At 48.3% G+C, this 12594-nt stretch overlaps 1 protein-coding gene across 1 annotated transcript in view; it reads right to left on the reverse strand.

Moving 5' to 3' along the window:
* Positions 1-12594, reverse strand: part of gabbr1b (gamma-aminobutyric acid (GABA) B receptor, 1b) — a gene marked incomplete at its 3' end in the record, with an annotated part of 87577 nt that overhangs the window by 59493 nt on the left and 15490 nt on the right. The window contains exons 2-5 of the mRNA XM_084455268.1: positions 7127-7210; positions 5178-5242; positions 4386-4524; positions 2768-2953 (exon numbers count right to left, since the gene is read on the reverse strand). Coding sequence (XP_084311394.1) covers positions 2768-2953; positions 4386-4524; positions 5178-5242; positions 7127-7210 — 474 coding nt within the window. The remainder of the gene's footprint in view (positions 1-2767; positions 2954-4385; positions 4525-5177; positions 5243-7126; positions 7211-12594) is intronic.

The raw sequence follows: 12594 nt of genomic DNA on the forward strand, positions 1-12594 counted from the left end.
TCTGGCCTGTTCCTCTATAGCCTACTATAGCTCCTGACATCCTCAAGACCACACTGACATTCGGATCATGAAACAATAAAACTCTGGTGCTAGCCTACAGGGCAGTGAAAGAACAGCCCCCTCCTACCACCAGGCCATGGTCAAACCCTTTATCCCCTCCCGACCGCTACACTGTGCTACCTCGGGGCGACTGGTTGTCCCTGTCACTCCAAGGCTCCTGCGGTCAATCGTCACGACTCTTCTCTGTCCTGGCCCCGCAGTGGTGGAATGAACTGCCCACTGACATCAGGACAGCAGAGTCGCTGCCCATCTTTCACCTCAGGCTCAAAACTCATCTCTTCAAGAAGTACTACAACGATCCTCCCTCTTAAGCACCTATTGTATTTTAGATTGCTATTCTTGCACTTTGCCTTCAGCACTAAATTATGCTCTTAGTCACTTGTTTTTAGAAAGGAGATTTAGTAGTACATTGGCTTTTCCTACGTTATTACCTATTACCTTTTCCTACATTATTCTAAGTCGCTTTGGATAAAAGCATCAGCTAAATGACTGTAATGTAATGTGCATGCCAGGTGGTATACGGGTGAATGGAACACATTACACATTACACACTGTACATACAGACACCATTTTGAATTTCCATTGTCATTTGCACTGTCCTGTCTTTGCACTGTCCTGTCTAATGCTGTCTACCCATCAGTGTTATGCAACTCACAGGAACAAATTCCTAGTATGTGTAAACATACCTACAAAATACCTACCTACAAATCTACCTATACCTATCTACAAAACCTACGTGGCAATAAAACTGATTCTGATTCGACATCCTCAATCTCAAGACCCAAATGACATTAGGATCATGAAATAAGACGACCAGGGTGATTTCTGAAGCAACACTGCCCCCATGTGATCAAACACAGCACACACAGTTCATAGAAGGCTTACTTACTCTGGAATGGATATCATAAAGCACATGATATCCCAGCCCATGGTGAAGGGTACAGGTCAGGTGGTGTGAATAATAGTGAATAGTCTACAGGCCAGGTGGTGTGAATAGGGGTGAATGGTACAGGTCAGGTGGTGTGAATAGGGGTGAATGGTACAGGTCAGGTAGTGTGATTAGGGGTGCATAGTCTACAGATCAGGTGGTGTGACTAGGGGTGAATGGTCTACAGGTCAGATGGTGTGAATAGGGGTGAATAGTCTACAGGTCAGGTGGTGTGAATAGGGGTGAATGGTACAGGTCAGGTGGTGTGAATAGGGGTGAATATTACAGGCCAGGTGGTGTGAATAGGGGTGAATGGTCTACAGGTCAGGTGGTGTGAATAGGGGTGAATAGTACAGGTCAGGTGGTGTGAATGGTCTACAGGTCAGATGGTGTGAATAGAGGTGAATGGTGCAGGTCAGGTGGTGTAAATAGGAGTGAATAGTCTACAGGTTAGATGGTGTGAATAGGGGTGAATGGTACAGGTCAGGTGGTGTGAATAGGGGTGAATACTGTAGTCTACAGGTCAGGTGGTGTAAATAGGGTTGAATGGTCTACAGGTCAGGTGGTGTGAATAGGGGTAAATAGTCTACAGGTCAGGTGGTGTGAATAGTCCCCAGGACAGGTCATATGGTGTGAATGGGGAAGAGTGGTCTTACCTTTGTAGTGTCTGTCATCTTCATAATGTGCATGTTAGAAGAAGCAAATAGAAGAGAATGGTGTTACTCTACACACTCACACGCACGGACGCACGCACACACACACACACATGCACACACACACAGATCACATGCATGCTACTATCCTGTTCTCGATTATCACCATTTTGCTTTGGCAACAGATACCATTGTATTTAATGCTAGTCGTTCATCGCCTTCGCCTTCCCAACGAGAGACTAGCCAAAATGTATCCATCAGTTGACCCTCAATGTTTGAGACGCCATCTGAGCCCCGCTGCTCTGGGTCATTATGTTCTGGTCGTGTCCATCTCTGGTTGATTTTTGGTAATCAGTCTTTGAATGTTTTTCAGGTGTGTGTAGCATTGCTATTGATCCAAAATCCAATCACATCTATTTTTGGTGTATGTCTTTTGGAAAGCAGGGTAATCCCCATCGTGTCATGCTTTTAGGGCACAATCCTCATTAGCCCCCAACCCTCATTAGCCACCACCCATCAAGCAAATTGAATAGCTTTTACCTCACTCTTGGCTCGTTGTATCATTCTGGTTGGAAGTCTGAAAAACCACCATCTTTCTTACAGTGGGTGAAGGAAGTTATGGTGAACTTCAAGCTTGAGAAGCTGAAGTACACCATACAAGGTCTCGCAATAAATGTAACATGGTATGGCGTCCCTTTATGGAGTTTGAGTTATCTTTTACATGATCACTGTTCTGATTGTATGACACTATGACTGTAGGCTACTATGACTTACAGTAAAGGTAGCAACAGCCTATATAATTATTTTTTCTTTTTTAATTATTATTATTATGGATGCCCTTTTTTACTTTTTTTCTTTACTGCTTTATTAGTAAATTATGCTTGTTGTTTTATTGTTACTTGTTCTATTTTTGAACCAGAACATTTGAAATAAAGTTTGAGAAAAAAAGAAGGTTAGATTAGCATAACAGTCCCTATGACTGGGTGACAAGCTGCTGTAGTATGCAGAGAAGATTTTCAAACAAAAATGGATTAGTTCGATTCGCTGTCTTCCTGTTTTTTTTAAACGGTGATGCGCCCGCATGTTGCCACGCATATAATTGGTCTACTGTACAGTATATACTCACAGTGGCATTCTGGCTTGGGGGAGTCCCACTTCCCTAGCTTGTTGCAGTGGGAGGAGTTGCGTCCCACCAGGATGAAGCCGGGCAGGCAGCTGTAGTGGAGAACAGTGCCCTCTACTGGCGGGCCGTGGGGGTGCTGCGCCACACGGCCATTCTCCAGGGACGTCCACATACGCAGACACACCAACACTGGGAGAGATATGTATGCAGACATGCACGCACACACACATACGCAGACACACACACAAAACAAACACACATGCACACACACACACACACACACACACAACAAACACACATGCACATACACAGTGCAGGGTCAGAGAGAGGGAAGAGGAGAGAAAGTGAAGGAGAGAGAGAAAAAGAGAGAGAGAGAGAGAGAGAAAGGGAGGAGTGATGAGAGATTTGTCTCTTAGGGTTCAGCGGGCTTCAGTAAAAAAGCGGGACAGACCGTCATCCAGTGTTGTGGCTTAAAAGTGAACAGGAGCCGTTGAAGACTGGCTAGAGAGTGTTTAGGTCTACAGTAGATCCTAGACCGGCGGTACACTCTCTAGCCAGTCTTGGAGGGCAGACAGGCAAGAGCTTGAGGAGACAGCCTTGACAAAGCAGCTCGGTGTCGGTGGAGGTTGTTGTTGTGTGAACCTGCACATCCCCCAGTGTTTCCCGGTGCTATCAGGGGAGATGCAGCGATAAAAGGCCTGTGTTTTTCATGTTCATGAAGGCTGCGTGACTAGCAAGGTCTGGAGGCTTCGCTGAGTTAGAGAAACGTACCTGGGTTATTATAGAAGCCTTTATAGGTACAGTTTATAGGTATAGGTACTGCATTTGTAACGCGCTCCCCATCCAGTTGTTACACTGGCCCGGAGCGCCATTCACACACCAATGGCGGCAGCTGCCATGCAAGGCGCTTGCCTGCTCATTGGGAGCAATTTTGGGGTTCAGTGTCTTAGCCAGGACACTTCGACAGGTAGTCAGGAGAAGCCGGGATTCGAACCACCGACCCTACGATCACTGAACGACCCGCTCTACCTCCTGAGCTATATCGCCACCTCTAATAACTTGTTGGCCAAGTTTAGACCCTCTGCTATGGGAACATGACAGTACAGTCATGGCTGTGTAGTTGACATGTGGTGGGGGGGTAGGGTACAGAGAGAGGGAGGTAGAGAGTGATGGAAAAAGAGATAGAAAGGGAGAGAGATAGGGGCTGAGAGAGAAAGAGAGAGAGAGAAAAGGCACGTGGGAGATCGAGGGGGGAGTGAGATAGGGAGCTGAGAGAGAGGGGGAGGGAGGGGGAGAGAGAGAGAGAGAGGGAGAGGTGAAGGGAGAGAGAGAGAGAGAGAGGGAGAGGGGGAGGGAGAGATAGAGAGACAGAGGGAGAGGGGAGAGAGAAATAGAGAGACAGATGGAGAGAGAGAGATAGAGAGACAGAGGGAGAGAGGGGGAAGGAGAGAGAGAGAGACAGGGAGAGGGGGAGGGAGAGAGATAGAGGGACAGAGGGAGAGAGGAGGCAGAGAGAGATGGGATGTGAGAAGAGAGAGAGAAACGTGTGTGTGTGTGTGTGTGTGTGTGTGTGTGTGTGTGTGTGTGTGTGTGTGTGTGTGAGAGCAGCTGTAGGACTCACAGCATCGGCTGTGCAGGCTCAGGTCGGTCCAGGTGCCGTTGGGGAGACATTTCCTGACCTTGGGCCCCGCGATGACCCGGCTCCCCCTGCAGATGTACTCGATCTCATAGTCCACAGGCAGCACCTGCACACTGCGGATCTGTACACACACACACACACACACACGCACACACATACACACACACACATACACACACCACACACATATATACACACACACACACACACACACACACACACACCCACACACACACACACATACACACACCACACACATATATACACACACACAAACACGCGCACACACACACACACACACATACACACACCACACACATATATACACACACACAAACACGCGCACACACACACACACACACACACACACATACACACACACACACCCACACTCACACACACCCACACACACATACACACACCACACACATATATACACACACACAAACACGCACACACACACACACACACACGCACACACACACACCCACACACACACACATACACACACCACACACATATATATACACACACAAACACGCGCGCGCACACACACACACACACACACACACACACAGATCAGAACACAGCATGGGTTTTTAGTCAGATCAAAACACCACTACACTGTATCTCCAGACTATCTGGTAGGCCAGGCCTACTGTAGCACATTCGCAGCTGTACTTGTTCCCACTCGGCCCAGTATCCTACAGCCCGGTTTAGTTTTATCTGTTCTCCTCTGAAGCTCCGGAGAGCCGGGTCTGAGTCGTCCCCTACCTGCTCCTGAGTCAGTCCTCTGTACCTTATCCCGCCGTCTCGAGGGGGCCGGATAATAACGCAGCCTGGAAGGAAGAGACAGAGCATCAGATAAAAGGCCGGTGGAAATAAAACCACCTCGCCGGAGAGCCGGACGGACGGCACTTTTATTGGCTTGATCCTGGCAGGCCGCGGGCTTATCTGCGGGGCCCGGATGCTGACAGGGAGAGTGCGCGGCATGGATGTATTACTGTAATAGGGTGCGCGGCCACTAGGCGGCAGTCTTCACCAGGCGTTTTAAGCGGAGTATCCTTATCTACACGCGCAGCCAACAGCCGAGGCCCAATGAAACGTCCTTATCTGGAGACGAAGGGAGCGGGCGGGGGGGGGGGGGGGGGCTAAGGCACTGACGAAGACATCAACGGGCTTTGATGTGCGGACCGGGGATTGCTTTCGACGATGATTAGTGAGTAAACACATGTAAATGCGCCATGCAGTACAGTCAGGGAGACGGATTTGACGGGAGACGTTCTCTCCCGACGCAGGAAGCTCCTGTTTCTCATCTCCTGTTTCGCTGTTAGCTAAACCGCGCGGGAAACGGTACGTGTTCCCGCGCATCTGTTGCGGTCTGCAGTTTAGGTGTTTGTGTTCCACTCAATCTCTCTCTCTCCCTACCTCTCTCCCCTCCGTCTCTCTCCCCCTCTCTCCCCTCCATCTCTCTCCCCCTCTCTCCCCTCCATCTCTCTCCCCCTCTCTCCACTCTATCTGTCTCTCCCTCTCTCTCCCCTCTATCTCTCTCTCCCCTCCACCTCTCTCTCTCTCTCTCTCTCTCTCTCTCTCTCTCTCTCTCTCTCTCTCTCTCAATTCAATTCAATTCAATTCAATAGGCTATTGGCTGGAAATACTCAGTAGGCTAGGTAAATATTGCCAAAGCACAGAGCTAATAAATAACAAACAAACAAACAAAGAAGAAAACAAACAAACAGAAAATAGATGATAACATTGTACTCATTATACAAATACATGTAAATAAGAAATGCTGTAATGTGTGCTCTCTCTTTCTCTCTCTCTCTTTCTCTCTCTCTATCTGGACCATGCAGCCCCTCCCCGCTCCCCCAGGGGACAGTGGTTCTGGCGCCCGTGATTAGCCTTGGGTTCACCCGCGGTGTCAGCGCCTAATTACAGCACCTCCACCACATCCTCCAGCGGCGGCCGGGGGGCGAGACCGGCCGACGTGACTCCAATATTAACGCCGTACAAAGCCTGCGTGCAGCGGGACCATGGGGGGGGGGGGGGGGGGGTTTGTTGAAAAGCGCGGGGATGAATGGCAGGTTCTTAATCTGATGGCGGGTCCGTGCCTGAATAACACACCTGCATGGCAGCATCGGCCTGCCAAAGCCCGCGTGACTTAGGAGTCTGGAGAGAGAGAGCCAGTTGACAGAAAATGTCCATTAGCGATTTAGCTCCCGCTTGCCACAGATTGTTTTTGGCTAGCCTGCCAGGCCTCGTCTGTGTGAGGTAGAAATGCCTGCCTTGGTAGAAATGCCCGGCATTGGTCTCAGAAGCTGTGAAAATGACAGTACTTTCATGCCAATGTACTGATTGATATGACAGACAGAAAAAAAGAACCTCAGACATACACAGAATAGCAATCACATGCAACGCCTTCCACACTGAGACAGGAAGCCTTTGACCATGCACTCAGGTTGTGTACACAGAGAGAGAGAGAGAGAGAGAGGTAGGGAGGGAGGGAGCGAGAGAAAGAGAGAGGGAGAGATAGGGAGAGATGGAGAGACAAAGAAAGAGATAGAGAGAAAGAAGGAGAGAGAGAATGAGAGTGAGATGAGTGAGAGTGAATGAGAGAGAAACAGAAAAAAACAGAAAACAAAGTCAGACAGATAGAGAGAAAGAGACAACGAGAATGGGAATAGTGACAAAGACAAACGCTTGGAAGTGAGCAGACTCATTACCAGCAGTTGTGTTGTGAATGGCCGTCGTGAGTGAGGGGAGCAGGGAGACAATTAAGAGAAGATGTGACAGGGCCATCCTTCCACCTGTGGAGAGAGAGAGAGAGAGAGAGAGAGAGGGGACGGGGAGAATAGACAGATTAAGAGGTAATACAAAGACACGGGAGGAGTCAGAAGGAGAGCAAAGAGAAAGGGGGGAGGACAATCAGAGGGAGATGGATGGGGAAAGAGAGACAGAGGGAGAGAGGGGGGGGCAATTGGAGGGAGAGAGAGGGGGAGAGAGAGAGGAGAGAGGACAATCAGAGGGAGATGGATGGGGAAAGAGAGACAGAGAGAGAGAGAGAGAGAGAGAGAGGGGGGGGCAATTGGAGGGAGATAGAGGGGGAGAGAGAGAGGAGAGAGGACAATCAGAGGGAGAGAGAGAGAGGATTAGAGCATATACCAGAACTAACAAACACACCCTGATGAGTATAGCTTAATGACGGCAGCTGCCGCTGGTCTTTGCTTTGATCGACATCAGCATCTTATTAGGCTGCCTCTATTCATCCATCCCCTCCTCTATTCATCCATCCCCTCCTCTATTCATCCATCCCCTCCTCTATTCATCCATCCCCTCCTCTATTCATCCATCCCCCCAGTGCGATGCCCACAGTGAGGCACCATCATCACACACGGCGGAGAAAGAACAGAAATGTTGAAACTCAGCAGCAGTAAACGTCAAATATCCATGCTGAAATTAGGCTATTTAACCTGATATTAAAATGTGGAATATCCTGAAATCTGGAACAAGGGACTGATTATGCCTTCATTTAAAAATGGAGATCATCAGGGCCCCAATGACTAGGGACATCTGTGTGAACTCTAATTTAGGGAAACTATTTTGTAGCATAATAAATTCTAGATTCTACAACGGAAAGTTTGGATACTTGATTCTGATTGGCTAGCAGCTGTGGTAAAATTAAGCAATTGACCACGAGAGGCAGTGGGTTACAGGGGATTTTACCACAGCTACGGGGCGTTGTGTTCACACCGGGGATCAATGGGTCGCCGCGCGAATCCGCCGCAGAAAGTTCTTTCTGAATGCGAATGTCGCCACGCGGCGAATCCTGGCCGCCGCGCCGCCGAGTTCTGCGATTCGCGCCGCCCTTGCTGCCCGCCGCCCAGTTCGCGCGAATTGTATTGACTTTCTATGTAAACTCGCCGCACCGCAGGAAAAATTTGCGCCGACCCGACGCGATAGCGGCTACCACGGCTGCTAGCCAATCAGAATCAAGTATCCAAACTTTCCGTTGTAGAATACTCTGTAACCCACAGCTGCGACCGCATAACAATTAGTATTAATGCGCCGTCAACCTCATTGACGAGGCCATTGATAAAATCAAGCGGTAGGCTATGCTTTGCGTAGCAACCACTCGCAGCAACCTCGCCTTTTTCGTATCCTATTACAAAAACGCACTCATCAGTCCGACTCCAACACTTCCACACCCCTACCAGCAAAAACGAGTGCTCTGGAGAACTGTTTTAATAACTGCACCATAGCTGGAAATATTCAAATAAACGTGAACAACCCGAATTATGCCTTATGGTTTATGTAAACAAGGTCAACCCAAATAGGCGAGATATCGTATGTTGCCTGGCAACCATTTAATTCAGAACTATAGCCTATAGCCTCCGCTATCACGTCGGGCCTAACTACGCCCAGTAGTTGTGGTAAAATCCCCTGTAACCCACTGCCTCTCGTGGTCAATTGCTTAAATATTATCCTTCCTCATTGAAAACAATTTATTAAGTAAATCTCAAATTGGCTTTATACCCAAACATAGAACCACAGGTCACATTTTTACCTTCTGTACCCGAATTCGAAAACATGTACACCAAACAAATAAAGGAAAAATGTATGCTTGCTTTGTTGATTTTAAGAACGCTTTTGATTCAGTCTGGCATACATATTCAGAAAACATGTGTGCTGTCACACAATGGAACACCCACCTTGGTCTGACAATCAGTGCTTCAGGACATTTTGGCGGCTATAAACGCACTGGCAGATAAAGCTCATAGAGCTTATTATAGTATAAGGAGGTTCCTACCCAAATTAAACCCCCAATAACAATTTGGCTTAAAATCTGCCAAAGTCTCATCAAACAAATCCTTTTATATGGAAGTGAAATTTAGGGTCCAATAATGAAACAAGACCGCTGGGACTCAAACCCATTTGAAAAAGAACACCTGGACTTCTGCCAAAATCTATTGAAAGTCCACAGAAGCTGCCCAAACCTCAGTGCAGAGCAGAACTTGGCCAACTCCCTCTCTTAATTAAAATAAAAAAAGAGAGCAATCACATTCAAGAACCATTTGGTCGACTTTGACTCATACCAAACACTTGGAATGACTCTAATGAGGAAATCAAATTCACATCACAAAAGGATGCAAACAAAGACTTTTCCCAAGTTACTCATAAACCAAATAGTCCGTGAGCCAGGGCCCCACATTTGGGCCACCGGTACCATCTGAGGGGACTAGGTCTCATAGTGATTTTTAGAAAGGTATACATCTCTAGAGTTGGAAAATATATGATAGCATTGCAATGTTGGTAGCTAAATCACATTTATCAGCTCATGAAGCTACCAACCCCTTAAGATAAATTGAGTTTTTAGACACTGGTGTATATCAGGTTCAGGCTCATGGTAAGGACATTTGTTAATGTTTTACTATATGGTGTTTGGTATCATTGTAAAATGGACCCTACAGCCAAGTGCTGTATTATTCTGATAAACACAGAGGTCACATGACTTCTTTAAACCATAAATAACACACATTTTCACACAATTTTCGCCTAAACTATATACTTTCTTTTAGCATGGCATCAAGGGACATCAGGGACACAAAACTCAACAACTTCAATACTCAAGGGATTCTGATGCTGTGTTCACACCGGGCGCAAATTTTTCCGGCCGCGTAGCGAGATTCAGGAAATGTATAATATACCCATACTATTTCTCTGTGAGAGGTGATTGTGAGCCTTAAATTAGACTTGTGCAGCCAGCACTTCATAGACCAATAGAATGGAGCCCTATTAGTCCGGGGGCCATAAAGGGCAAATTTTCAAGTGACCTAATAATCATAATAAGTCATCTACATCTTCATCTGAACTTTCCATACTGGTGGATGCCTGGTTCTCATATTCTGTTAGTTTACACATGTCCGTACACCATTTGCAAGACGCATACATCTTGTGAGTGAGCATTTTTGGTATAGTTACAGGCGAGTAGATCCAGGACATCTTCAGGTGCTGGCTGGCCTTCCAGCACCACCAACTGTTCAGCTTCCTCTTCTTTCTCCATCTTCCATCCTCTGCCAACAGGGCTTGGCACTTGTGGGTCATTTTCCAGACCTCTTCTCCATATACCAGCCTGATAATTTCCTCGCAGTGCATGCTGCTTTACCAACCAACTGGTCTATAGGCTACCACTAATGTACCACAATTCCAACTGACCTAGGCTACCACTAATGTACCACAATTCCAACTGACCTAGGCTACCACTAATGTACCACAATTCCAACTGACCTAGGCTACTACTAATATACCACAAGACCTACTGACCTATAGGTCTATACCACTAATATACCACAAGACCAACTGACCTATAGGCCCATACCACTAATATACCACAATACCAACGGACTTATAGGCCCATACCACTAATATACCACAATACCAACGGACCTATAGACCTATACCACTAATGAAATAGATAGATAGATAGATAGATAGATAGATAGATAGATAGATAGATACTTTATTAATCCCCTTGGGGAAATTCAATGTATCTAATAGCTCACAGAGCAACATAACATAGAACGACAGCAATACACAACACAACAAGAGACAGACGGCAAATTCAGTCAATCGACATGTCATAAAATGTGAGTGAGCCTATGATAAAAACATGAGTAAAGTGCATAAAGCGAGTAATAAACTAATAAAAAAGTGTCAGTAGTAAATTGCACACAAAAGGAGTGGGGGGTGGGGGGGGGTTCAGACGAGGGGAAGAGGAGGGGGGTCAGGTGAGATCAGATCAGAGGCCCCTGCCCTCAACTGAGCTGTTAAACAGCCTGATGGCTGCTGGGACAAAGGACCTCCTGCGGTGCTCAGTCCTCGAACGCAGCGCGATGAGCCGCCCACTGCGACTGCTGCTCTGCCCCACCAGGGTGTGGTGAAGAGGGTAGTTGGCATTGTCCATGATGTCCAGCAGCTTGCTCCGCATCCTCCTCTCTACCACGGCCCCCACTGTGTCCAGGCTCCTCCCCGGCACTGAGCCAGCTTTCTTCACCAGCTTCTCCAGCCTTCTGGTGTCCCTCTCTGTCACACTGCCTCCCCAGCAGACAGCAGCATAAAAGATGACGCTCGCCACCACTGACTGGTAGAACATGTGCAGCATCTCCCCGCAGACGTCGAAGGACCTGAGTCTCCTCAGGAAGAAGAGCCTGCTCTGGCCCTTCTTGTAGAGCGCGTCTGTGTTCGCAGACCAGTCAAGCTTGTTATCCAGGTGCACACCTAGATACTTGTAGGTCTGTACCACCTCGATGTCCTCGCCCCGGATGTTAAATGACAGCAGAGGTGGCTTAGACCTGCGGAAATCAACGACCATCTTGCTGGTCTTCTTGGTGTTCAGGAGAAGGCCGTTCCTCTCACACCAGCTGCTGAAGGCTCCCACAAGGTCCCTGTACTCCGCCTCCTGTCCCATCCTCACACACGCCACAATAGCCGTGTCATCAGAGTACTTCTGGATGTGGCAGGACTCTGAGTTGTACTTGAAGTCCGATGTGTACAAGGTGAACAGGTACGCAGCCAGCACAGTCCCTTGCGGAGCATCAGTGCTACTCACCATCGTTCCAGAGACACAGCTCCCCAACCTGACGAACTGTGGTCTTCCCGTCAGGTAGTCCGTGATCCAGGATATGCAGGCGGGATCCACTCCCATCTGTCCAAGCTTCTCTCTGAGTAGCAGAGGCTGGATGGTGTTGAAAGCGCTCGAGAAGTCAAACAACATAATCCTCACTTGACTCCCCGGCTCATCAAAGTAGGATTGGGCCCGGTGTGAGAAATAGAGGACAGCGTCGTCCACTCCGATGCACTCCTGGTACCCGAACTGCAGGGGGTCGAGTGTGTGTTTGGTCTGTGGTCTCAGGCGGCGACGGAGGAACAGCCGCTCCAGGGTCTTCATGATGTGTGACGTGAGGGCCACCGGTCTGTAGTCGTTGAGCTCCACCGGACGCCCAGCTTTGGGTACCGGCACAAGACATGATGTTTACCACAGAACCAGGACCCTCCCTGCCTGCAGGCTCAGGCTGAAGAGCCGCTGGAGAGGCTCGGCCAGCTGGTCCATACAGGCCTTCAGCAGCCTTGGACACACATCATCTGGGCCAGCCGCCTTTCCTGGTCGCAGTCTTCGCAGCTCCTCCTTCACCTC

Source organism: Borostomias antarcticus (assembly GCF_949987555.1).
Source record: "Borostomias antarcticus genome assembly, chromosome: 21".
Lineage (NCBI taxonomy): Eukaryota > Metazoa > Chordata > Actinopteri > Stomiiformes > Stomiidae > Borostomias > Borostomias antarcticus.